At 40.1% G+C, this 27,654-nt stretch overlaps 2 protein-coding genes across 2 annotated transcripts; both read left to right on the forward strand.

The window, feature by feature from the left end:
• The first annotated feature begins 424 nt into the window (after window positions 1-424).
• Window positions 425-4,941, forward strand: pglyrp6 (peptidoglycan recognition protein 6). Its single transcript, XM_067429032.1, has 5 exons — window positions 425-540; window positions 2,958-3,767; window positions 4,072-4,282; window positions 4,387-4,681; window positions 4,822-4,941. The coding sequence occupies exons 1-5, from the start codon at window positions 477-479 to the stop codon at window positions 4,834-4,836; spliced, it is 1,395 nt and encodes a 464-aa protein (XP_067285133.1). The 5' UTR covers window positions 425-476; the 3' UTR covers window positions 4,837-4,941.
• Window positions 4,942-5,849: 908 nt separating this feature from the next.
• wizb (WIZ zinc finger b) lies at window positions 5,850-27,595 on the forward strand. Its single transcript, XM_067422069.1, has 17 exons — window positions 5,850-6,141; window positions 6,638-6,813; window positions 7,077-7,254; window positions 7,532-7,616; window positions 7,753-7,922; window positions 8,020-9,474; window positions 10,961-11,437; window positions 11,598-11,966; window positions 14,416-14,559; window positions 16,192-16,761; window positions 17,398-17,862; window positions 17,983-18,495; window positions 18,624-19,145; window positions 19,493-19,704; window positions 21,855-22,146; window positions 22,239-22,401; window positions 22,790-27,595. The coding sequence occupies exons 2-17, from the start codon at window positions 6,709-6,711 to the stop codon at window positions 23,103-23,105; spliced, it is 6,036 nt and encodes a 2,011-aa protein (XP_067278170.1). The 5' UTR covers window positions 5,850-6,141; window positions 6,638-6,708; the 3' UTR covers window positions 23,106-27,595.
• Window positions 27,596-27,654: the final 59 nt, after the last annotated feature.

The following is a 27,654-nucleotide window of genomic DNA, read 5'->3' on the forward strand; positions in this document are numbered from 1 at the left end:
ATCATTTTTTAGTGGGAACCTTTTCAATTCACAAAAGGTTCTGTATAGTGGTAAAGGTATTAAAATGCTCTTTACACCAAGATAAAAAGGGCACATTTAAGAATTATTATACTATTCTTTCTGGGACCTAAATGGTTCTTCTATGGACTCACTGTTAAAAAAACAACAACTTTTGTAATCTTTATTTTTAAGAGTACATAATACACCTTTTTTGGCATCCATAAAGAAATTAAGATAGTTGACATATTTCTTTCTCTATCGTGTTTTTTTTGTTGTTTTTTTTACCAGTTTATCTGGGGCATACTGAAAGCAGCTGTTACTTTCACAAACCTAAATCGACCTTTATTATGGAACGCAGTTAATCAGTATGTGTTTACATAAGCATTAGCATGTATTTATAATGCGTATGAGGTGCAGGTAGACACACATCCATTCTGCCTGAACAGAGAATCTTTAGTGCTGTAAGATCCGTCCTCATGGCTTGGCACTTGGGCTTGCTTGTTTCTTTGCTTGTGGCGTTTGCCAGCCCCTTCACTGAAGGTAAGTCATATATTCAATCTTCTAGTCACTGTCCTGAATAATAAATGGCCATTTACTCTTCATCTGTGTGTACAGGCTGTTTTTTAAAGGGTTTATTCGCTTAAAAATTACATTTATTATCCTTCTTGTCATTCCAAACACCAATGACTTGTTTTGTTACGAACAACACTAAAGATGTTTGCACTTTTTTTATAAGGCCAAAAATGTTTTATTAAAAAGCGCCAGAAAAGTACAGTAAAAGTAATTTATGTGACTTGAGTTCTTTAAGTCTGCTGTAACTGTATGATTTTGCTTGAGGAAAAGACTCAAAAGTATTTGTTATTTACTTAAAATGATTTCCCGTATCGTAAGAAACTAATTTTGAAATATCAAAATCAAAACTCATCAAAATGAGTTGATTTTACAGTAACATTTTGCAATGTCTCATTTGTTAATATTAGTTAATGAAATATATATATATATATATATATATATATATATATATATATATATATATATATATATATATATATATACAGCATATATTAATATTTGTTAATTAGTTGATAAAAATCAACTAATAATTGTTCATCCATTGTTCATTCATGTTTACTTGTGTAGTTAACATGGGAAAAACACGTAAAAAACATTTTACGATTGTTCAGTATTCACTGGCTTTTAGATTGTGTTTTATCAGTTCCCGTGTTTCTTTGTTTGTATTTTAGTCACCATGTAATTAATGACAGCTGTGTCATTAATTATCTTGCTTGAGTCAGTTGCGTAGCGTTCTTCCTTCACAGTCATGCAGTGTCCGTTCACGTCTGCGTTTAGTGTGTGTTTGCCTGTCATCCTGTTTGCCTGTTCTTTGGATTATTGTTATTAAATGTTGTATTAAAACTCTATTCTTCATCTTTGTCTGTTTTCCTGCAACCACCCATGACAGATGACTGGATGTCCAAATGTGGTTTTAATAGATTTTCAGATTTCTTCCAGACAATTTTCATCTTGCAATCACCTGTTCTGGATTGGGACCAATTACCATCAGCAAGTTGCCTTGCCAGTTCTCTCTGAACTTAACTGGAGAGATGCCATCATTAAGTGGGTGTGGAGTGTTTTGCCCCAGTCCAGAGCACAGCCAGACCCAGATCCCGTATTCCTGTGAGACCCAGGATTCATGTGAGCCCCACACAGATGGAGAGCTATGGAGAGTCAGCAGAGCCTGAGGAGAACAGGACAGAGCTGACCCTCGCCCCAGAAGTGGAGTTCCATCGGGAGTCTGACCAGGGGTGTAAGCCCGTAACATCAGTGGACAAGGGAGTAGTGAGTGTGGAAAAGGAGGACTGGCTGATAGACTTTAATGAGGAAGTATTGACAGCACTAATGACTGTGAAACTGTGGTTTCCTAATTTCATTGATCTGCATGGTCTGTGTCTTACCATTGTTCTGACAAGTTTTGTGGCACCGCAAAGCTCAGCCAGTCCTCAAGCCCTGCTGCTGCCCAACGTCTGAAATGGAGTCTCTGTGACGTCGAGCTACAGGTCGTGCATCCATGCAGCGCCGGTGACAGAGGTTCCATTGTCCCACCGGACTTCTGCAACAGACCAACAGGCCGTCCTCTCAGCCCTCAGGTTCTCTGGCTCCGCCTTGGAGTTTTTTTTACAGTGCAGTGCCAACGATGTCGTTCGTTTCCATCGGCTCTTTGTCTGCACCTTTGAATCCACTGGCCTCGTCTCCTCCTGTGATCGCCCTCCAGCTGTCGTAAGCCACAACACCATCCTAACTCCTCCATCCCTCTACTTCACCGAGGAGACTGGTAAGCTCTGGGTCTGTGCCAGCTGACTATTTCCACCATGGTGGCCAGGGGATTGTCGTCCACTCACCACCATTTCAACGCCACTGCCTGCTCTCACCTTCTCCCAGTCCACCTCCAAAACCCCTTCCTCTCGGGGTCATTATTATGTTCAGTTCTCACTGACTTTCAGTTTATATTTCAAGAGTTCTTGTTTTGCTTTGTTTGTATTCCTTCCACTCTTTAGTCACTATGGTCACCGTCATTGAGTTTGTTTATATCAGATGTGTGTCATTAATTATCTTGTTTAAGTCAAGTCAAGTTCTCCCTTTAGAGTCATTCAGTGCCAAGTAACGCCTACATTTTAATGAGTGTTGCTCAACCTGTTGCCTGTTCTTTGGATTATTGCTATTATCTCTTTGTGTTGGAACTATTCTTCATCTTCGTCTATTTTCCTGTCCCCACCCATTACAAAAGTGTTTCACTAAATGTTTATGGTATTTTTTGAGGGATTATGGAGGACGTTTTGGATCTGAAATGCATATGTATTTTAGATCTTTGATTCCTCATGATAGGACTCCTTTAATAGCTGTGGTTGAATAAATATTACTATTTAAAGTGTCTGTGTTTTCTTAATTTCTTTCATTAGCCACCACCACAAGGCGCATGGATGACTTCATCAGTGCTGTGAAGAGAATTGAAGCTGAGAATCCAGGGCTTCAGATGCTCGATGTGGTCAAAGGTTTACGTAAGGCTGCTGGCTTTGAAACAGAGCTCATCAAGCGACACCTTGGCGACCTTAATGATGCACCCGACCTTGCAAGAGATCCATCAGTCATTTCATACTTAAGCAAGGTCATTATCCACGGCATATCTCAGTTGGGTGAGGAGGAAGGTGTAGTTCTGACTTTAGATGGTTCAAATGTGGCGTTGGCCCCAATGCTCCTCGGACTTGAGGCTGGGCTGCAGCGAACCATCCAAGGCCTGTACCCTTTAAGCCTGACCGAGAACCTGGTTGCCTCTTTGGTCCATCATGCCCACAATGAGCAATCAAGCGCTCCTCTGGGCACTAAAGGGTTTTGGGATAGCATTCAATCCCCAAAGGTGTACACTCTATCTGGTTTGCCCTCCTTAGCAACTGACGCCCTAATAACCGGAGGTATGGATGGGTTCATTCTTGGGTTGGCAGTTGCAACGTCTGACCTTCGTGAGGTTCCATTGAGTGACTTGCTGAAGAGTTACTACAGCCACCAGCTTGACGCCGCAGGGTTGGATGCAGCGCCTCGTCTGATTAGTCAAAATCGAAGGATGACCTTTAAAAAGTTCGTCAGCTTCTCTTTGCTGAAAAGCCAAGTGGTTCAGGCTATAACAGTTCGTCATAACTTACATGAGTCTGAGAAGAAGAGGCTGGATGATGTTGTGAACAAGGGGTTTGAGGAATTTGTCCATGTGTATGCGGGTAATTAAACCTATTTGTTAAACCTACAGACTAAAATATAAAAAAAGGATAAAATTAAATATATCTGTATAATTATATTTTTTTATACAAAATATAATACTTTTTAAAAAAATATATTGTAAATTTAAAGCTTACTTAAGTATTTAAATATTTTAACTGTTACATTATATATATTTTTACTGTTAAATTATAAATATTTTTGCAAACATATCATTTATGCACTACCAAATAAATCACTTTAATTATGACAAAATTTCAAAATTTCAATAGCAATTTTGTGCTCTCACATTTCTTCCCCCCAAAGTTTGCCCCAACATCATTACAAGGTCTCAATGGGGGGCTGCTTCTTTCATTGGTTCTCCCTCCTACCTGTCTCTCCCTGTGCCGTACCTCTTCATCCACCACACATATCAACCCTCTAAGCCTTGCACCACCTTTGAGCAATGTGCCAGTGAGATGCGGTCCATGCAGCGCTATCACCAGCAAACTAATGGATGGTCTGACATTGGATACAGGTAAGGGAAGTCCCAATGTGTATTCTGTACCATAAAGCCATTTAAACAGCTTTTCATGAGCTGTACTGACTGATTGCAATTTAACTTCTTTAACTTCCCTGAAGTTTTGTTGCAGGCTCTGATGGAAACTTGTATGAAGGTCGCGGTTGGAACTGGGTGGGTGCCCACACTTACGGGTACAACTCCAAAGGCTATGGTGTCTCCTTCATTGGAGATTATACCTCCACCCTTCCTGCAGGGAGTGCGAGGAACATGGTGCGATACGACTTCACAAGCTGTGCTGTGAACGGAGGTCGACTGTCTTCATCTTACTCCTTGTATGGACACAGGCAAGCTACTTCCACAGACTGCCCAGGAAATGCCTTCTACCGTGAAATCCAGACATGGGAGCGTTACCAGGTAACAACAAAAAGATAAACAAAAGATTAATGGGATTTATTGAACTCATGGGGTTCTGAACTTCTGACTGCTCAAAATGTATTGCTGTCCTAACAGTTCAGACCTTAACTGTGTGTGTATTTCTCTGTTTTGTCCTTTAGAGCTATTTGCCTTGATGACTGTGGCATCAACAATGGGCATCTGTTTGTGACTCTGGAACACATTACACAATGTATTCCATATATTGCTCATAATAAATGCAGAAATCATTTCAAAAATCATATCAGTTTTTTATTATTATTACACATTCATTACATTTAATCTATAGTCAATTTAAGGCAAAATCTAATTTGCCTTAAATATTTGGTCCACGCAAATTTTCTTTACAAAAATATGTTTAAGGACATTATTTTGATCACACACACACACACACACACACACACACACACACACACACACACACACACACACACACACACACACACACACACACACACACACACACACACACACGGGCCTCTCTCTCTCTCTCTCTCTCTCTCTCTCTCTCTCTCTCTCTCTCTCTCTCTCTATATATATATATATATATATATATATATATAGTATAATAACATTTCCAAACCTAGCTTATATGATTTGTTTAATATATTTACAAAACTACCTGTGCTGTTGTTAGAATTTAAACAGTATATTGCTAATAAATAGTTTGTACTCATTTTCTTGTTAAATGATCTAACTGTAGTTACACTGATGTATTAATTGTTACTGGCATGTGGAATTTTTACAATATGAGATAGATAGATAGATAGATAGATAGATAGATAGATAGATAGATAGATAGATAGATAGATAGATAGATAGATAGATAGATAGATAGATAGATAGATAGATGGATGGATGTAATAATACATTATATAGTACTTATACATTATATAAATACATGTCTTTACAAAAAGTTGCAATGTTTTCAATTTCACATATCTTGTGTATTTTAAGATGACGCGATTATTTTACAGTTTTTAAATGTAGCATTGTACTTTAATTTAATCTTTTAATTAGCGACATTTACAATAATGTCATTCAAGCACTGACAAATGTACTGAAATTTGGCAGCTTTGCGTACGCAACAGCGCCTTTATTACCGCATTGGTCAAGTGTCGTTCATTTCTCAACCTGCTGTGAAAGAGTTACACCGTGGCTGATACATAAACTCCTTTCCCCTCCCCACCAACGTCACCATCCCTCCGAAACTAACAACATGGAGTCCGGTGTTTAGAGTGCAAAGGCGGTCTTCACCGTTAGCTTAACCTATATGATTTTCCCGGTGCTTCTGAGAGAAGGCTGCGACGCTCCAGGACGCATAACGCGCAACGCTCACATGCTCTATAAGCGCCCGTGCGTTCGTGCCACTTGAATCCAAATAGGACATGGAGAAAGCGATGTGATTGGACGCAGAGGATTCCAAAGACAGGCCGCTTTCCGTGAGTGTTGCACAATTTCATCCTCACCCCACATATATCCTGAGAAATGTTTAACAGTGTCAGTTTGTGCTGCTGGGGAAGGGCAGCGTTTGCAGATGGTCCAGTTTTAGCATCGCAAGTTATAAACGCATGTGAACTACATAGACGAGCACCATATTTTCGGGAGCCGGTATATATTTTTTTCCAGTAAAAAAACGGCACCCTTTGATATTATCAACGTAGGAAATGAGGCATGATAAAATAGGTCAGAGTGATACTCCTCGGGAATTCAACACAAAGATTTAGTTATTCAAATGCACTCTTTCAAAGACTGAATAGCACAATGTATTTAACCCCACATTAACCTCCTGAATTTGAAAACATCTTGCAAATGCTCATCTGTAAAAAATAAATAAAAATACCCTATGAAATTATGAGACTTTTGTGGCTACTAGTTCATATTGCTTTTAGATGGCCAATCTTAGATCGCATCTTAGTTATGTTTGTGTTTGTCCAGAAATGGAATTGCTCTTCATAATGTAGGACAGGCAGACTGTAACTGCACACAAGCCAGTGCACCAGAGGATCATGGATCCTGAGGATGATCTGTCGATCAGGGACCCCCAAGATCTGATGTCCAACCAAGTGCTACTGCCTTCAACATCAACATCCTTACTCAACTGCACCTTCCTGGTAAAGCCAAGGCCCTAGATAATGGATCTCTTTAATGTTTTCCAATGGGGAAAAAAATGTTACTGTATGAATGAAAAAAAATATATGTGGGAGTCATTGTTTTGATAGTTAGATACCTTCTAATCATATTATTACACCGTTATTATATATATATTTTCCCAATTCCTATCTTTTATCTTTATGTGAGAAACTTGCTAAATTGTATCTTTCTCCTAAACAGAACTATGTAATGTTGGACTTGTTTCAACCCTCTGAACTCACAGGGGGGGTTATTGCATTGTGATGACGTGGAGAAGGGTGACGGAAATGGAGATTTAGAAGGTCCAAACTGCTTTTTCCCCACACTGGAGCATTGTGGTAAAGCACCGAGAAGTCCACGATCTTCAGCCTTTCCCTCATCTCTCACATGGGACTCGGACTCAGAGAAAGAAACCTTGGATGGTAATTGTCTCTCTGGTTCATTCCTACTTTTATGTCAGTAAAAAATTCACAGGGGTCTGCCTAAATCATAAATAAAAAAATAAATGACTGAGCAGTCATTTAGCTACATACAAGCTGATCTATTATGTGTTTGTACTGTGAAACTTGTCTCGCTGTGAAAAGTGTTTATGGTTTTGTTTGTCTACATGCTGTATTTATAACTGTGAGTCTACTGCTTTCTGTTAAGTCATGTGTATATTGTTTGTGTTCCTGTGTGGATTCCAATGGTTTATGTCAGAGGAAGAACTTCAGCACTTTTCTAACCCTCATGGTCTGGCTGCTCACAGCCCAGGGAGTCCCACCTCTGGACTACAACAAGACAGGTGAGATGCAGATGATTATATGGAAAAACAGGTTTACAGAAAGGTAAATACATGAGGATTTTAAATATTGAGGGGTGTGTTGGAGACAACTATAGAGCTGAAACCTATTTATCAGTCTTAATCGTTATGTTTGCAGCTTTGACATTGATTCCTGCCAAGAACCTGTGGAAACCAAGCACTTATTTCTTGATAAAAACCTACTTGCCCCCCTGGAGGTGGAAAATCAAGTAGATATTACATACAGGGAGCCAACAACTACAGTCTCCAGTCTACCGAAGCGTGCAGCAAAACGTAAAAAAATGAAAAGTACTGTACCTTAAACCATGTTTGAATTCATGTAAATACCACTATGTGTAATTTAAAAATACTCAAGTCAATAAAACCTTTACCTTTTTACTTGCAGTGGCACAAGACAAAGGGAGCCATCTAACAGATACTACACCAAAAGAGGGATGCCAAAAAGAAAAGAAAGATGAGCAGAAAGTCCTTAATCGTAGAGGGCGGGAAGAGAAGAACACCAAAGAGGCAGATGTATACACCTTCCCAGCAGACTCTGAGCCAGAGAGCCCACCACCTGGACCTTGGGCGCACTGCACCTTCATCCAACGCAGAAGGAAAAAGAGGGCCATACTGAGGCCTTTCTCTGGTTTAGGCACCTGGCAACGCACAGTGGGAGCTGGTAGAAAGACCAAGGGAAAGCCTTCTGGAATAAAGCAGCGTAAGAAAACAACAAAGGGTGGGGTAGAAATGTTTGATTTTAAAGAGGAAAAAACTGAGAAGGTAGGCAAGGTTAGGCAAAACTTAGTAGTAGACCACCAACTGGACGGAGACCTCTCCCAAGAGATTTTCACATGTGTAGAGTGTAGCATTTACTTCAAAAAACGTGCCCATCTACGTGAACACATGCAAGAGCATGGCCAGGTTGGTAGATCTGGGAAAAAATGGCAATGTGGAGAGAAAGACGCTTGGAGCAGACATCTTAATAAAAATGCATTTGAATGTATTGAGTGTGGTCAGGAGTTTGTAGACAAGGTACTGCTGCTAGATCATCACCGATGCCATGAGGAATCACGGCAGAAAATCCTTGAAGAGATTGGAAAATTAAATGAGGGGGAAAAGCGGGTGGCAGTGCAAGCCAGTTGCAGCAATTCATTGGAGCCAGTCATCCAAGAGTCAACAAAGGTCAAATGTGGCCAATTTGTGTGTCTAGAGTGCAACTTTAGCTCTGATGTACCTCAAGAGCTTTCCGAACACACCAAGACGCACACCACCCGAAAAAAGGCTGGTGTTTATCGAACTTCACCCCGCTTCCAGCAGAAATCCAGCAAGAATGAACAGGTCCAGTCCTCTGCAGATGTTACACCAACTTTAGTCACTTCTCCTCTCAACAAGAGGTACCCCATTAGAGCATCTAAAAAAACTAAAGAAACACAGCCCGACATTGCCCCTTCGCAGGAGGACTCTTGTTCATTGTCTTGTCAAAGTGCTTCTGCTATCCCAGAAGCCACAGACCAACCTGATAACGCAACCCTGCATGCAAATACAGACCATGCGGAGGAGTCGAGACAAATAGGAGAGACATCTCTGGTTAATCCTATGGAAGAGAATGTTCTAAAACCTCAGATGTCGTCTCCTCAAAATCCAAGGGCTGTTCCGCGGTGTAAGGATGTGGCATTCAAGACCATAGGAAAAAAGCGTTCAGCCCGGGCCGCAAAGAATAAACCGGGGCGCACAAGAGCGAGTACAAGACTTGATCCTAAGTCAACAAACCACCCAAACCAGACTGCAGATAAGGGCCGGAAAGAAGACAATCCAACACCAGAACCAGAGCATGATCCAAAACAAGACTCCAAAACAGGTAAATCAATAACAAGTTAAATCACCTAGACCAGTCAATGCTCAGCTGTGTAGATAAACTGGTAAGGTGGTAGCTATGGCAGGGATTCAGTTCCCAGGAAACAGATAATGTAGTCCATAAATGCTAACACTTAGCACTGTCAACAGCATTTGAGTCAAGTAAACTATACTTGTCAATGCAACACTTACATAGGCAAAATATCATAAACAAATGGTATATTTTTTGTTAAATCATTTATGCATTTTTTTTTTTTTTTTTTTAGAAATGTCTTGTTTTTATTTTCCATAATTTTCTCACCATCCACTTACAACATTGTCACATTACATAACTGTCATCAACCACCACAACAGAACAATTAGAATTTGCAGTCACAATTCTAATTTGAATAAATACCTGTACTTCTGTCTTTGGTCTTGTAGTGATGCATGCTTATATGTATGTGTACTGTATGCATTTTGTGTTATTGTGATGCATAGATTGTGTAGCGGAACATCCTGTTTGATTGACCTTTGGTTAAAGGAGTGACTCCCCCCATTCCATTGGCCAGTTATTATAGTTGTGAGGTGTAACTTTTCATGTTCCTTTGGCCAATGCTCACTGCTAGCCACTGTTGGTGGTATAGTGAGTTTCTTCCTTCAATTTTTATTGTAGGAGAGGAACAGTTAACCAAATCAGTGGCCATTGTCAGCAAGGACCAATATATGGATTGGCAGCAAATGCCAAGCCTTAAAATCCTAAAGGCACATAGTTTACACGAGTCGTGCTTGGCCATAAGCTTGGGGAAAGCCTAGGTGTCACCCTGGTCTGAACCTGGTCCCTTCCCCTGCAGACCCTGTGAAGGTGCCTGCCCTAGCCTTGCAGCTGAAGAGCAGCTTTTCAGCCAGCCTTCGAGGGGCAGCAGAGAGGCTGGGGTTGCTTGAGGGGCAGCAAGCCCAGCTAAGAATCAAGTTACCCCTCATCCTCATAGTCTCTCAGCTCTGACCTCCAAACTCCCCTCTCATACATCAGGGTGATGGGTGAGTGATGAGCAGAGCCACGGAGATCTTAAACGGTTGCAGAGTAGTCAGTAGTCAGGCCAGAATTCTGTTATTGTTTACTTACCATATTGTTGTTCCAAACCTGTGTGACTTTCTTTCCTCTGTGAAATGCAAAATGAGACATTATGAAGGGACATTCAAAATGCTTTACCTCTTTTTTGGAGCCCCTGAACCCAATATGTTTTTGTTATATAGAAAAGAGAAGCATGAACATTCTTCAAAATATCTTGTTTCATGTTTCATAGGAAGTAATTTGTGTTTGAGACAACATGAGGGTGAGTAAAAGAAAACAGAATTTCCATATTAGATCAACTATTTCTTTAACTCATTAAGCGTTGTCATTCTCATTGCATCCCACCCCATTTTGTATGCATTTAACCACCAAATTGTGCAATAATGGTCTTTTGTATAAAAATAAAACAAAATGTATAACTGCATTTTAATCTCAGGGGATGAGCCGCCTGCTTGTGCTCTGGATCTCAAAACCAGCTCCTCTCCATCAAAGAGCAGCTACAAAAAGCTTGAAGCACAGGAGGAGAAACCCAAACTAAAAAAAGACAAATCTGATAGTCTAGGGAAGAGCGGAGAAGACACACTTGTTACAGCAAAACTAGAGGATGGTGGTGATGATGATAATGATGATGAAGAGGATATTGATGAAGAGGATGAAGATGTTGTAAATCGACTTATTGGTGCTTTAACTGAGGAAGATGATGAAGATGATGATAGCGAGGGGTTGTTCAAGAGTGTGGAAAGAAAATGCCCTTATTGCCAAGATCGATTCCATAACGGCATCGGACTAGCCAATCACATTAGGGGTCACCTGAACAGAGTGGGTGTCAGTTACAATGTTAGGCACTTCATCTCCCCAGAGGAGGTTAATGCCATTGAGAAGAAATTCTCCTACCAGAAAAAGAAGAAAAAAGGTGAGGATACTTGTAAATGTAAATGCACATTTTTTTAACCTTCTATTGTTAATGTTTATGAACTTGATATCTCATGAAAGTTTATTTTCCATATTTAGGATACAGAACCAAAGGCTTGTGTAACTTGTTTTGATGTTATACTTTCCATTGCCACCTCTAGTTGCCAACTTTGACCCGTCGACCTTCAGCGTAATGAGATGTGAGTTCTGCAGTGCCGGCTTTGACACCAGGGCTGGCCTCTCCAGTCATGCCCGAGCCCATCTCAGAGACTTTGGCATCACCAATTGGGAAGTTACCGTTTCTCCTATTAATATTCTCAGAGAACTTTTTGCCAAGCATCCAGATCTTGTTCTACCCACTGCTCCCACCCATACTCTCCAGTCAAATCAAGAGCAAAACTCAGATGAAGAGCAAGAGAGCAGGGAAGATATGAAAGATGAGGAGAACATGACTGCAGATCTTGCCACTCTTTCCTCTGACTCTCCAAAACAGCACTGGAAAGAAAAGCACAATATCAGTCAACAAGAGGGTAAGTGAATGGGATTTACTCCTTGATTTCTCGAAGAACTGTAAAAAGATTAAGCCATGGTCATTACATAGATCTTATTAATTTATGTAATTTACTGCAAAAATAGCTGAGAAACAATGATGCACAAAGAAAAAATGCATGCATTTTTTCATAATAATTCTTACAGAAAACAATCAATTGATATTCTGGATTATTTCTGTCATCACTCAAATGTAAGTTTATTTGAAACAAAAAGGTCAGATGTTCTTGCTTCTATTGAAGCGCAAGGTGCTCTTAGGAACATTGTAATGACATGCTGGAAAACAAGTTGGTTTTGCACAAACTTGTGTGGTCCGTAGTTCTTGCATGCTGTCATTAAAGCTAAAGGGTGGACATTGAAATGATTGTAGCCAAAATATAATTTGCAATGGAAAATTTGCATTGCATTAGAAAAAAATACAAAGTCAACGGTCTCGGACTAGTTTAATTGTAGAGATGTCTTTTCAAAGGTTGATGTGATGATGTTATTGCTCATAAGTTAAGTTTCTTTACATTACATAAGTTACATAAATAGCCTGCCCTTTAACTCACCTGCTTTGTGGCCATAGAAGTCCAAAATACACGAAAGAGAGAAACCTCAAAAGCGTGTGGATGCCTTGGGATTTTTGTAATGCTGTCAGGGGCAGTTGTGAAATCAGTTCTAAAGATTGTTGTATGGTGGATAATTTCTTAATGCAACCTTCATTAATGTAATTGATGTCTGGTATTTAATATTTAGCTTAGTCTCCGCCTTTATTCGGCTCGTCACGCCTTGGTGCGTTAGTGCATGTGTGCGGGGCAAAATGGCTGCTTCCACCTCCCCGCAGACACAAACAATAGCGGAAAAATTGTCTGACTGTAGGTGCTGTAATAAGTCCGATGCGCTGCAGCCGCTGAATGGTGAGTGCATGCACTTCCGCGCCGTGCACAGGGATGCATGAGAGATGCATGCTCGGAGCTTCGACACTTTTCAAGCTTACATGGCATGCAATCGTGTTAACATTTAAGAAAGCTCCTGTCATACCCTATGTGTGTTTTAAATGACTGATGCCTGAAATGGTCTAGTGAGACAGCTAGAGTGCACGTACGAAAGCGACTCATCATTCCCCTGCTGTCTGACACTTTTCTTTTTATCTGAAAAGTCAAGATGTGTGTTATTGTGCGCTCAGGTAGGCTACTTAAACGCAGTTTTTGATGTCCTGTCAAAATGACGGCTTCTTTTTTCAGTGTCTGTATGATTACCGAAATTAGGCTCTCTTCGCCATTTTACTTGAGGTGCTTTTTTTAATGTTCAAATGGATCTCGCTAACGTTTTATTCTATTTCTTGATTCTTGTTTCATTTTCCCCCGCACTTTCAGAAAAAAAAACGTTTTTAAAAAGAATAATGACAACGCTGCTTTTTTGTTGTTGTCCTGAATAAGTTATTAAACGATGGATTTTCATGTTTAACTTATTAGCATTTCATGTCTTTTGTCTCTTGGTCTGGTTATTCCATGCGAGTACAGTGAATTTAAATTTTCAGTCTGAGGGGGAGAAAAAGAGCTGATGTTGCTAGAAATGTGTCTAGGACAGATCAAATGACAGAACAGAAACGCCCACCGCAGGAACGCGTTCAGAGCTTATTATATTGAATATGCTGAGAAGAGCAAGCTGCAGCAGCTTCAAAAGAAAGAAGAAAAAAACACTGTGCTGCTTGAATGTTTTAGGCATGCTGAATTTGCTTCTGGAGTGAATAAACTACTTGTATATGTTCATCAGAGACGTGAACAACTAGATTAACCAGTTGATAGTTGTAGTTAAACTAGTAAAGGCTTTTTGCTTAGCTGTACCTTATGATTTCATCTCCAAAGTTTGTCTGTTTTAAAAACACTAAATCCAAAAAATGCAATCAAAGCACTGTGAAAGCACAGGACTAAGCTTAGCAGGGTGCTGGGGTGGGCTATGTCCATTTAAGGTGCTTGTGAGACAAATAAATGAGTTCGAAATAATTGTTTAGACATATATATTTGTTACTCTTTTGCCAAAAGAAGTGGCAGACTAATGTTATGAAATCCGATCGGAAATGTTGGTGGATCTCAGAGTTTAAGAAAGAAGTTGATGTGAATTTTAAGAGCCATAAATGATTTACATTTCTTTTGTCTTTAGCTAAAATTTTCTGGAATTTTGTGATTGCCCTCTAAGTTTCTGTCCCCATAGCAAATAAATAAAAATATTTACCTGTTTGGGTTCTTTGAACAAATCTCTCAAAATCATGGTTATCCAGTTAAGCTTGAATTATTTAATTGTATTATTTATGTGCATACGGTTAAGGAAACGCTAGTTACAAGTTAGTTTGTGGTAAACATTCACTTGAGACCTTTGTGGTTGTCCTTGCAAGACTTTAATTTTTTAGCTAACTTAAACATGTTGTCTCTGTCTGTGCATATTCAGGTGGGGAGGAGGCAGAGGATGAGGACGAGGAAGAAGAGGAGGCCCATATGCCACTTTCAGATAAGTTGGACACAAGTCCAGAAGAGAAGACCCTTTTCTCTCTAGAGGAGCAGAACTCTGAATCTAAAGAGACAGATTCTCTGGGTAATTTACATTTTATTTTATTACAACTCTTTTAATCTATACTCTTAAAGGAATAGCTCACCCAAAAATCAAAATGTTTTGAATTAACTTTTTTTGTTCCACAGAAAAAAAAAGAAATTCATACAGGTTTGGAATTAGGGGTGGGCGATATACCAGTAGAAGCGATTAACCGGTAGAGATTTTGGACTATTGTCTCTATTGCGGTTACGCTCATGTGAAGTTGCTATGCTGCGCTGTCACGACTGCGGTTTAAAAACAGGTGATTTAAAGCACAATAAGCAGCGAAAGAGAACTCATTTCAGTATATGCGAAAGCTCTCTTTAAGAGACTTGCTTCATCCGAAATCGAATACTTCCCTACTATATAGTATGAGAAAAACAGTATGCCAAAATACATAGTATTAGAAAAACCGTTAGTGAAAAGTCATGTCCTTCGACACCCGTAAGACCCCTGTTTATCTACGGAACACAAATGAAGATATTTCTGTTGAAATCCGATGGCTCAGAAAGGCCTTCATTGACACCAATGTCATTTCCTCTCTCAAGACCCATAAAAGGCACTAAAGACGTCTCACTACATCTCACTACAGTGTCACTACATCTCACTACAGTGGCTCTACAATCATTTTATGAAGCAATGAAAATATTTTTTGTCCGCAAAAAAATGAAATGACTTGTATAGTGATGGGCCGATTTCAAAACACTGCTTCGTAAATCTTTGGAGCTTAATGACTCAGTGTTTTGGATCATATGTCAAACCGTCAAACTGCTGAAATCACGTGACTTTGGCAATCTGAATCATGAATTGATACACTGAATCATCATGCATTGAATCTTCAGGAAGCTGTGTTTTGAAATTGGCCATCACTATATAAGTCGTTATTTAGGGGTTTTTTGCGGCCAAAAACTATTCTCGTCGCTTCATAAAATGATTGTAGAACCATTGTAGTGAGTGGTTGAACCACTGTAGTGAGTTGAACAACATGAGGGTAAATAATTAATGACAAAATTTTGATTTTTGGGTGAACTAACCCTTTAATGCTAATCAAGCAACAAAAAAGAGAGAAAATACCTCACTGCTCTTGATAAAAATCATTATTGTGAAATAGAAATAAAATTACTCGTATTGTGATATAAGATTTTCGTCATATCTCCCACCCCTATTTGGACTTACTCGATAGTGAGTAATTGTAGACATGTTTTTTTTATTTTTGGATTAAGTATTCCTTTAAAGACACTATTGTTAATTTCATGTACATAAATATTTGAGCTGATGAAACATATCATGTATATTTGCTCTTATTAGCCTGGTCTGCCATTTGTCTTTTTATGTGACATTTATCAACTAATCAAAATTAGATTTGACTTCTACAGTGGAGTCAGTAAAGGACTATTTACAGATTTTACACTACTTTTTGATTAACTGTGCAATAATGAAAAGACCAAATGTTAATGCCCTCCAATAGTCAATTGGGAAGAAGGATAGTCTGCTCACCTCAGGAGGTGGTTTAAAATGCATACAAGATGAAACACATTCCAAGTGAAAATGCATTCAAAGTGTAAATTGGTTAAAAATCTATCAAAATTCATGAAGTGTAGATAAGTCTTGAATCACCATTTCTCTGTTTTCTAGGCTCCAACTTGTTGAAATGTGAGTTTTGTGGTGCTACCTTTGAGACACGTCGTGGTTTGTCTAGCCATGCCCGCTCTCATCTACGCCAGCTGGGTGTTGGCATGTCGGAGAACAGTGGAGCACCCATTGATCTCCTTTACCAGATCACTAAGGAACGATCCATTGATGCATGCTTCACTGGCACCTCCCCTTCTGTTGAATCATCTAAGAAGCCCCAGCACCATGCCTCTATTGTTCCTATACCTAGCCCCACAAAAGATGTTGAACCTGAAGAGGGACTGCTGGACACCAAGCCCCCTGTCCCGTTTTCTGTTGCTGGTTCTACTATTAAAGTGTCTTCTTCCCCAACTACTCCATCTGCAGCTGGCTCTCTGCCTTCCTCTCCATTTGTAAAGTCTCGCTCCCCTTCCCCAGTGCTGAGAAAGGCTCCCATCTCTTCCTTACTTCCCGTGTCTTCCCCACTGCGATCCCAAGAGCATAAGGTCTTAGGAAAGAACCAGTCTACAAACCTCTCCAGTCCAACCAAACCATTCTGGGCACCACAAGAGACAGATGCCCCTTTGAACCTTAGTAAGAATGCATTTAATGTGCTAAATACTAATAAAGAATTTCAACAAATTGTTTGCTATTTTTTATAGTGTTGGGGTCATCTATTGATCCTTGCACATTATGGGCCAGATTTACAAAACGGGACATATTAGCATGAAAACACAATTCCAAAAAAAAGTGCAGATGGGAGTGAAAAGTTCTGTATGTAATCTACTGATGACATGCAAATTAAAGAACACAGACAGTGGTGAATATTTTGCATAATGACCAACACAAACAACCAAGAGCAGCGCAAATTAGCGTCTGGTTTAAGACGTGCTTTTTTTGGGTGTTAAATAATAGTGCAAATGACAATAAATTGATTAGTGCAAAGTCCTGCAAACCTTGGTAAATAACGTTGCAGGATTAATTGAAATACTCTCCTTCCATAAATGTTTCGTCTGAAAGGGAAACTCCTACGAATGCATATGCAAGAAGGTCAGCTGCAAAAATCAACCTGTCTACCCATTTTTTAATCAATTAGGTTTTTTTTTTTTTTTTTTATTAAATCCTGACAGTTTTTTTTCTTAGCACAAGCTGTTAGTAAATCTGGCCCTTATTGTCTGTCTGTCCTTACAATCTTATCAACTTTTCTGTTCCTCTCACTTTCGTTTCTAGCAATGGACTTGGACTCTAAAGACATCATTTGCCAGTTGTGTGGTGCATGGTTTGAAACAAGAAAAGGCCTTTCGAGCCATGCTCGTGCCCATTTGCGCCATTTTGGGATTGAGTATTCAGAATCCAAGGGCTCCCCCATTGACTTACTCAACCGGTTCATCTTGACTGATGACTTTAAGCACAGAGCAAATTCTTTTCTCTCTGATGGTCCTGAAGACCTGAGGTCCCAGAAGACCAGCATGACTTCCCTCTTACCCTCCACTTCTACTTCTTCCTCGAAGAGACCTATTGCCTCCAGCCCTGTCCTATATAAAACAGCAACTTCTTCTTCGAAGACAACCATTGGCTCCAAAGCTACCTCATCTTCTGCCCACACCCTATTGGGCCCACCCCCAAAGAAGCTGAAACCCTCCTCTTTGCAGGTCCTTCGCTTCAGTGGTGGGGAAGTGATGTCCTTTCCTATAGGTAACAACTTTTACATGTTTTTGCATGTCCTTGTTTATTCTTTACTTCTTCATTTACATAAGGTAGTTTATACAAATAACTAACTTAAATCTGATGGATTGTTCTGTACACTTCTATCAGAGCCAATGAAAGATGTGGGCTGCGAATTCTGTGGAGAACTTTTTGAGAACCGCAAAGGCCTCTCCAGTCATGCTCGTTCCCATCTGCGCCAACTTGGCATCACCGAATGGTCTGTAAATGGCTCACCTATTGACACACTAAAAGAGATTATAGTTCGTAGAGGCCTACCGTCCATTATACCTCTGAAGTCCCCCAAATCCCCCTGTTCTTCCCCGGGCCTAGGGCTCCCTCGGCCCATGGCCCAGTCCTCTTCCCCACCAGGGAATGTTCTTGGGCGCCTGCCTTTCCACTTTGCCAAAACACCAAGCCACGATCAGCCTAACCGCAAAATGTCTCCTTTGACATCTGCTGCCAGTTCCCCCCCAACAGTAGAGTTGGTTAAGCCAAAACCAGAGCCTGAAATTGTAGAAGTTACCATGAAAGGATCAGACATGGGAGTAAATAAAGGCTATAGCCCAGAGCCACTACATTCCAGTTTAATTTCTTCAGATAATGTCTATCCAGTCAACTTGGGTAAGTTTTTTTTCCTTTTTCTTTTCCACACCTGTGGTGTATGTTTGTTTGTTTATTTTTATAATTTGTAATGATTTTAATGGATGACTGAATCATCTGTTCTCATTTTACTGTCGTTCCTCCTACAGTTATGACTCAGGAGAAGGAACCTTCCCGTGATATTCGCTGTGAATTCTGTGGTGAATTCTTCGAAAACCGCAAAGGCCTCTCAAGCCACGCGCGATCACACTTGAGGCATATGGGCATCACAGAGTGGTCTGTTAATGGCTCGCCAATTGACACACTGTGGGAAGTCATGAGGAGACAGGGCACAACCCCTGCATCTGTTGCCTTGGGCATAAAGGAGGAACCGGGACAGGATGGTGGTCCAGGCTATCAGACCTCTGCCCTGTCCCGCAAATCACCTCTTAATCTGCTCCACTCTGGTTCACGCCTTCATAAGCATGGGCTGGGAAGCATGGCCTTGTCCCCCACCTCACCTGTGGGGAAGATTTTTAGAGTGTCTCCGCTGAAGAAGAAGGTGCTGGTGGAGGAGGGAAAGCCAGGAGAGAAGACACTGCTCGTCCAATCTAAAAACTTCTCGCCTCCCCCACAGGACTATTCCTTAAAGGGTAAAGCCTCAACGGAGAAGCATGGAATAGGCCACATGGGTAAGCGTATTTTTTTGTAAGTCTCCTTATTTGGTTCTTCTCCATGATTTTGCTTAAACACTACAGTATTTGTAGTTCAATGTCTTTGTTGCTGCCATGTTTCCAGAATAATGACTCAAATAAACAAAAGATCCCCTCAGACTTAAAATAGTTGGTGGTTATAAGCAAAACAATGTATTTGTTTTTTATAGATGTTTCTTGTCCTATTGGGAAATATTCATTGTTTGTTTGACAGTATTATATTCTTTCCTTGTTGAATATTCTGATTTACCCAGAAATATATAAAATGCGTTGTGAATAATCTCAAAAACAGTGTGCCTTTATCTTTTTTTATTTTTCCTTTTCAGATGCTAGTTGTGAACTCTGTGGGTTCTACTTTGAGAACAGGAAGGCATTGGCCAGTCATGCTCGGGCACATTTACGACAGTTTGGCGTGACAGAGTGGTGTGTAAATGGTTCGCCTATCGAGACGCTGAGTGCCTGGATACGCAGCCGTCCACAGAAGGCAGCAGAGATGCAGCAAAGTTATGCGCAAGGAGCCCGCTATGCCCAAAAGAAAGTATGAAAGCAACTAGAACAATTTTGTGATGCTTTACCACTCTACACTAGGGGTGTCCCCGACTAAGGATTTACACATTCGAATCAGAATTGTCGAATCTTTCTATGGTCAACCGATAGTCTAATCATCTATGTGTGTGTGAATGGATTGGGAGGGGCATGACACTAGTCAGCAGGAGGGTAAAACTATTTTTATTTTCCTTTACACACTGCACACAGCAAATAATTAATAAAGCGACCAAAACTGCCTGCCAACTGACAGACAAACTGACAATGGCTTTCTTATTTAGGTTTAAATAAAAGGTAATGTGGTGGATAAACATTCGTAAAACGTTTTCTCATAACATGTTAAAGCCACGATCGAAATACAGAACATCACACAAATATATAAAAGAACATTTTGATAAATAAACCTAAAAAATACCTGCCTAGAGAGGAAAAGAACACCTTGAGTGCGTTTATATGCACGTTCTTAAGCCGATTGTGCCTAAAGGTGGTCTCACACCGGACGCGAAGCTCAGCGCCGCATCTCGGGTATCTCACACCGCCACCAGATGAGCACATTATATAAGCGCATGCTCAATTTTGAATCGACTTCTGACAAAAGAGCTGCACGATGGGTGTATCTTGTAGCACAGGGTGAAATCAGTATGTATATTGACGATTTGAGGGAAATATACAGTGCCTTGCGAAAGTATTCGGCCCCCTTGAACTTTGCGACCTTTTGCCACATTTCAGGCTTCAAACATAAAGATATAAAACTGTAATTTTTTGTGAAGAATCAACAACAAGTGGGACACAATCCTAAAGTGGAACAAAATTTATTGGATATTTCAAACTTTTTTAACAAATCAAAAACTGAAAAATTGGACGTGCAAAATTATTCGGTCCCCTTAAGTTAATACTTTGTAGCGTCACCTTTTACTGCGATTACAGCTGTAAGTCGCTTGGGGTATATCAGTTTTGCACATCGAGAGACTGAAATATTTGCCCATTTCTCCCTGCAGAACAGCTCGAGCTCAGTGAGATTGAATGGAGAGCGTTTGTGAACAGCAGTTTTCAGTTCTTTCCACAGATTGTCGATTGGATTCGGGTGTGGACTTTGACTTGGCCATTCTAACACCTGGATATGTTTATTTTTGAACCATTTCATTGTAGATTTTGCTTTATGCATCATTGTCTTGTTGGAAGACAAATCTTCGTCCCAGTCTCAGGTCTTTTGCAGACTCCATCAGGTTTTCTTCCAGAATGGTCCTGTATTTGGCTCCATCCATTTTCCCATCAATTTTAACCATCTTCCCTGTCCCTGCTGAAGAAAAGCAGGCCCAAACCATGATGCTGCCACCATGATGTTTGACAGTGGGGATGGTGTGTTCAGGGTGATGAACTGTCTTGGTAGATTTGCAGTGGTCTGATACTCCTTCCATTTCAATATTATCGCTTGCACAGTGCTCCTTGTAATGTGGGAAATCTTGGGAAATCTTTTTGTATCCAAATCTGGCTTTAAACTTCTCCACAACAGTAACTCGAACCTGCCTGGTGTGCTCCTTGTTCTTCGTGATGCTTTCTCCATGATTGTCCACTTGTTGTTGATTACTAAATTGTAATAAATAATAATACTAAATTAAAATTATTAAATTACTTTTTGTGAAAAAACATCTTTATGTTTGAAGCCTGATATGTAGCAAAAGGTCGCAAAGTTCAAGGGGGCCAAATACTTTCGCAAGGCACTGTAATATAAATTTTATATAAAACCTTGAAATGGTGCTCTGTACATGGTGCGGCAGGATTTTAAACAACTTCCTGAGTCGCCGCGGACAGGTACTGAATGCCGCCACCGGTTTGTGTACACTGTGAATTTGAATGTTGTTGAATGTGTTCGAATTTTAAAGGTGGCGCTTCGCTCCGCCCTTAAGGGGTCGCACACCGGACGCCAAGCTCAGCGCCGTGCCACTTATTTAAAATATTGAGCACCCCCATTTTGCTAAAATGGTATGATCCTTGTTTCATAATACCCGAATCCGTCTCCGCATATCGATGCATCAAATCTTCGACTATTCGGAGTCACCCCTACTCTCCAGTAATTGCAATTCTGTTGTTTAGCTGTAAAAATAGTCTTTTTATATCAAAAATGTATGTAATCTTTTACAGAGGTGCAGTTCCACTCTCTTAGCATCCTGCGACTCTGACCCTACAACTCCTGTTTCCTCAAAGCCTGCTGTGGCCAAATGGGCATCTCTCACTTTGCCTCAAAAGAGGGCAATAGGACGGGACGCCAACAGTTGTTCATGGGGGTTGTCGTCGCGGGGAACAGACGCAAAAAGCAAGAGTGGAAGTTCCGCTCAGCATGGCCTTATTCCACAGCCTGGCGGCCATCATTCCAATAATACACTTTCACATGCACAGGTGGCCCATAGCGAACTCAACGTGCGTTTGCCACGAGGTCTGAGCAAAACTACCTTAAGCTGTTCGTCTTCCTTTATAACTTATGCAATTGCAAGATTGTACCTAAGCTGCCGATTTTATTCTCTTAAGGATTTGAGAGACGGCCACTCAAACACCCGTCACATGCTGAAGGAGGGGAGGGAGAGAGTGGCCCCCCGAAGCCTCGCTCCAGTACCGTTCCTGCCCTTGTGCCAAAGCCTCCCTCCACCCCACTGGTTAGACTTGTGGGTAAAATTTACTCACTCAAGTGCCGGTAAGTTGTACTTGTATATTAAATCTTGTCCATAACCTAGTGAGCTGCCTGGATATATAGAGCCTGCTAACTAGAATGCTAACCGATTCGCAACCTAGTAAATTACTCTTGTAGAATGATCTGAAATCATAGATATAAATTGATAAATAAATTTACAACTTGTCTTGTCAAATCTTGTGTTGTGATCATGTCTATGATGTCTTAATACCTTGGTAGTCAGTTCATTTGGTTTTTGATCAGCTAGAGTACATGTGGTTTAAGATCATGTTAATGCCCTTAGTGTAGATGATGCCTTAGTGTGTCGATAGTATTTTTTAAAATAGCTCAGAATTTTCTTTTTACAAATGTGTAGGCCCACAGTACCTTATTTGTAATTAATTTCTTTTAGGTTCTGTGACATGGAGTTTCACGGCCCTCTCTCGGTACAGGAGGACTGGATCAGGCACCTGCAACAGCACATCCTCAATCTTAACTACAACAAGACTGCATCACACACAAACAACACTTCTGCCCAAAGTGACACTCCTGCTTTAAACCCCACAGTCTCAGCTGCTACTTCCACTTCCACTACAACCACAGCTCCAGCCGTGACCCCATCCACACCCTCCCCAATGCCCTCAGCCTCCACACCTACACCCACTCTCAATCAAGCCTCTGTGGGGCGGGCGGCCACAGTAGAGCCAATTCCTTCGCCTGCAAATTAGACCATGTTTCCCTCCTACATATGTATGGGATGCCATCATCTTCACCAGTTTATCCCTAATTTGTTCTTTTTAGTTTTTGTTTTGCTCATAATAATATCTCTGATCAAAGGCAGAGATTTTTTGAAAATTCTCAGCTAGCGACCTACTTACCCTGACCTACATCACAAGCATCTGTTATGATTCAGAAGCGAGGTAGGTGTGTTGCCATGACAGTTCTCATCTCCCTTTGGCTTGAAAGGATTGATAATTATTTATGAACAAAACAATTCACAGTATAATGCAACTTTTTCATGCATTTATGGTTTTGAAAAGGAGAAAGAGTATGTGGTGAGTTCAGTTCTGTAAGCTAACTGGCCCTTATCCCCAATGCCTAAAATTTGTTGTTCACGATGAACTCTACAGAAAAATCGTTTAGCTTACCAAATGTATTGTTAAATTGTCGACAAATCAGAATTACAATCAAAAAGGCACAGACACAAAACTATAAAGCACTTAAACAAAAGGCCTTGACCCTTTGAAACAAAGCTCATCTGTTTCTAGCATTTGCAAGTTCACAGTTTGTAGCTATTTTAACTGTGATAATTGAGTACAATCTTGCACTGCCATGCAGATATAAAAAGATGTGAGAAGTTTGTTTTAGGCAGACATAGGTCTTGTTTACACCTGGTATTCAAGGTGGGATTAGTGCTATCTGGTAACCGTTGTTGATATTTCAAATCACCAAAACAAACACCCCCCTACCCCCAAAAAGGGTCTTGCCCCTATTTTGATAGCTCCGCCCCACACATACGTAACCCAGGGAACGACTGTAGCAGAATCTGTTTAACTAATCCAGGTCGAATATTCAATGAAAAAGTCACCCCTTCTATCACAAAAACACAAACCGTTCTCATGAACAACTCGATAGAACACGAGCCGACGGTCTAGCTAACGACATATTACAGTTATGACAAGATTAGAGTTACAGCGATCACAAAAACACAAACCGTTCTCTTGAACAACTCGATAGAACACGAGCCGACGGTCCAACTGACGACATATTACAGTTATGACAAGATTAGAGTTATAGCGATCACAAAAACACAAACCGTTCTCATGAACAACTCGATAGAACACGAGCACGACAGTCCAACTGATGACATATTACAGTTATGACAAGATTAGAGTTACAGCGATCACAAAATCACAAACCGTTCTCATGAACAACTCGATAGAACATGAGCACGACAGTCCAACTGACGACATATTACAGTTATGACAAGATTAGAGTTATAGTGATCACAAAAACACAAACCGTTCTCATGAACAACTCGATAGAACACGAGCACGACAGTCCAGCTAACGACATATTACAGTTATGACAAGATTAGAGTTATAGCGATCACAAAAACACAAACCGTTCTCATGAACAACTCGATAGGACACGAGCACGACAGTCCAACTGATGACATATTACAGTTATGACAAGATTAGAGTTATAGCGATCACATAAACACAAACCGTTCTCATGAACAACTCGATAGAACACGAGCCGATGGTCCAGCTGACGACATATTACAGTTATGACCGGATAAGGGTTATATAGATCATGAAAAGAGGAAACAAACATATATTAGGAGTATAGTATCTTACTTGTCGGACACATTTTGTGAGCGGATGCTTGAAGCACAGTGATGAGATTTAGATGCTCCATACGGTGTGGAAATGAACGGGTCTTTATCATCGCTGAAGTGAGCCACAATACGATCACAAATGGACAAACAAGCGAACATGACACACGGCCATAGTGAAGCAAAAGCAGCATATATTAGGCTAGTTCTCGGCTAATGTCCGTCATGTGTGACCTATGTGTGTGACTCGTGTGTTTTGAATAATGACGTGCACAGAGCGAGAGCGAGCGCTCTTCTCACCATCATTAGTAGACACGCCCCTTACCTGCTGATTGGCTACAAGTTTGTTATTCCACTCGGCCCGAGGCCTTTTTCTAAAACGGTTTTAAAATAACACTTACCCCACCTTTAAGATGCATTTTGGTCGATCGGATCACAAGTGGACAAGTTTAAACGGGGTTGTAAATGGACCAAGTACATGTAATCAGAGTCTTAAATGGATTGAGCTTTTGACCACTTCCAGAGGTAGTTGAAAACGCATTCATCTGGATTGCTTTCATAGTGTAAACGCGCATATGGTCAAATGCATTCAAACAGCTGTTAAAGATGCCTACTCCGCCAACTGACCTAAAGCGTCAACATTATGGGAAACGCGCTATCCAGACAGGATTTAAACTTTGTCGGCTGAAGACCCAAGTTTTGTTTTGAAGACATAAAAAGGTACCAAGCACAATGTTCTCTCACCATTCCTGATTTCTAACACACACTCATCGCAGCGTGGTCTTGCAGTTGTCAGAGCCGAAACGAAAGCTGCTGCTCTCCATGTTTTTCAGTTGTTCATACATCAATTGCGTGAGCTTATTTTGTCAATTAAATTGAAAGAACTGAAAAAAACCCATATACATTTACCTGCCTATAGACCCTTTTTGCTCAAAGAAATTGGGACAGAAGTGGTTGAAAGTGGACAAAAGAGACCAGATGTAAACGGGAATGTGATCCGATTGACCAAAACGCATCTTAATACCAGGTTTAAACAGGGCCATAAATTGGTTCATGTCTTTTCCTTTTCTCTTAATGATCCCTCTGCAATCTAGATGTTTGTATTCTCAGTTGAATCTTGCCACTTAGAGATGATCAAATTTGTCTGGAACCATTTGCTGCTAAATATTTAAATAAGCTAAGCACACTTAGTTAAATGCATTGTTTTAGCACGTCCAACATTTGTACAAAATAAGCATGAATTCCGTCATGCCTTCCAGTTGTATTCAAACATACTGTACGTATTTATGCCTTCATTGCTCTTTCGTACGGCACATTATTTTGTAGCACGTTTGCACAAATTTATGCGATGCTTTGCATAATGCTTCTATGAATTTGATCCTAGATCGCTCCATTTTCACTACAGCTTTCTTGTTAATTCCGTGCTTGACACAATGTAAACTCCAAATGAAACAGTTGACACAGCTGTCTAAAAGACTTCTGGTTGCTTTTTAAATGTTAATGAAGCTTTCTGAGAAATTGCCTTGGAACAAGTTGATGAACTGAAGTATTTTAGTGTCATAAACGTGACTCTTTTTTTCCAGATTTCAAGAGAACCCAAATGTATGGCTCTTTTGAATGTTAAACTATTTGGCTACACTACATTGAATGTTTTACAAGAGTAAAAAGTCAATGCACTTTTATCTGCAACGAATTAGGGAGCGTTCGTGTGTTTAAACTCTTGTATATATAAATATATATATATATATTTTGTTTTTCTGAGCATAAAGTGCTAATTGCCTGTGTATGACGCTCTTTTCTTAAGAAGTTTTTCCCTGTACCAATCTGAAGGCGTTTTCACAAAACAAAAGCAAGAAATGAATTTTAAGAACTGTAAATTTGTCAGTGACAGAATGTGCCAAAGAGAACGTCACACATGTTTTGGTAGCTTTTCCAAGTTTTCAAGTCCCTGTTCTGTTTTGTCTATGAGCAGTAGACGGTGGCAGAGGATTTGCTGCTGTGCGTTTGCTTTAAAAGAAATAGACATTGACAATTGAGTATAGTCTACTATAGGTCTACTAGTATACTATACAAGTTCACCATAATTGTGGTGCCTGGTTCATTCAAGAATTGACTGTCGATTTTTACTGCAGATACAGTGACTGCCTCCCAAACATACGAGTGCTTTTGGTTATGTTTCCATATCTACACAGGGAAGCAATAACAAACCGGTCCACTATGGATGTTTGTTGCAGCTTTCACGACTTAACTCTGACTGTTAGGTTTTTAGTATTCCAAAAGGGAGTATTATTGATATATCTTACCTAACATATGTATAGACAAGAAGAAGATATTAACAGTTTAACACTTCAAATGTGATCTTTGTGAATTTATTTCAATTTTTAATGCTGTGTATTTTTTAATGAGATGTGCATTCCTTTACTTGCAGTTACATACCAGTGGAATAGATCAGTGTTTTATTTTTTATTCTGTCAGTTTCTCTTTTAAGTACATTGGTGCTCATGCGAAACGAGTGGATGTGAATGGATTTTTAATTGAAGATTGTTTTAAAGGGAGATTGTCAAGTCCTTGTGCGAGGACTCTAAAAACGTGTCTTAAATGCAACTGATATGTACGTTATGTTGTTGGTTAGTTGGGTCATTTTGTGACTGTTGCCCAGTTGGCATGTGCTTCACAGCTGATGGTGTAAGATCTCTTAAAGATCTCCGCAGCTGGTTTAGACTGCAGTCTCTGTACAAATATTTGTGTTGTGTGAGAGAGAGGAAAACATGACTTTTTGTGGCTGAAAGAGAGAAATGCCATGGAAGTGTTGACCAGAGAAAGATTCATGTGAATCTGAATCTCTTGAACGAAAATCATTAAATGTGATCTAAAATCCCAGCAAGTTGTGCACTCGTCATTTTTTTATTCATAGATGATGAACAACTCTCTGATTTCAT

Source organism: Pseudorasbora parva, chromosome 2 (genome assembly GCF_024679245.1).
Source record: "Pseudorasbora parva isolate DD20220531a chromosome 2, ASM2467924v1, whole genome shotgun sequence".
Taxonomy (NCBI): Eukaryota; Metazoa; Chordata; class Actinopteri; order Cypriniformes; family Gobionidae; genus Pseudorasbora; species Pseudorasbora parva.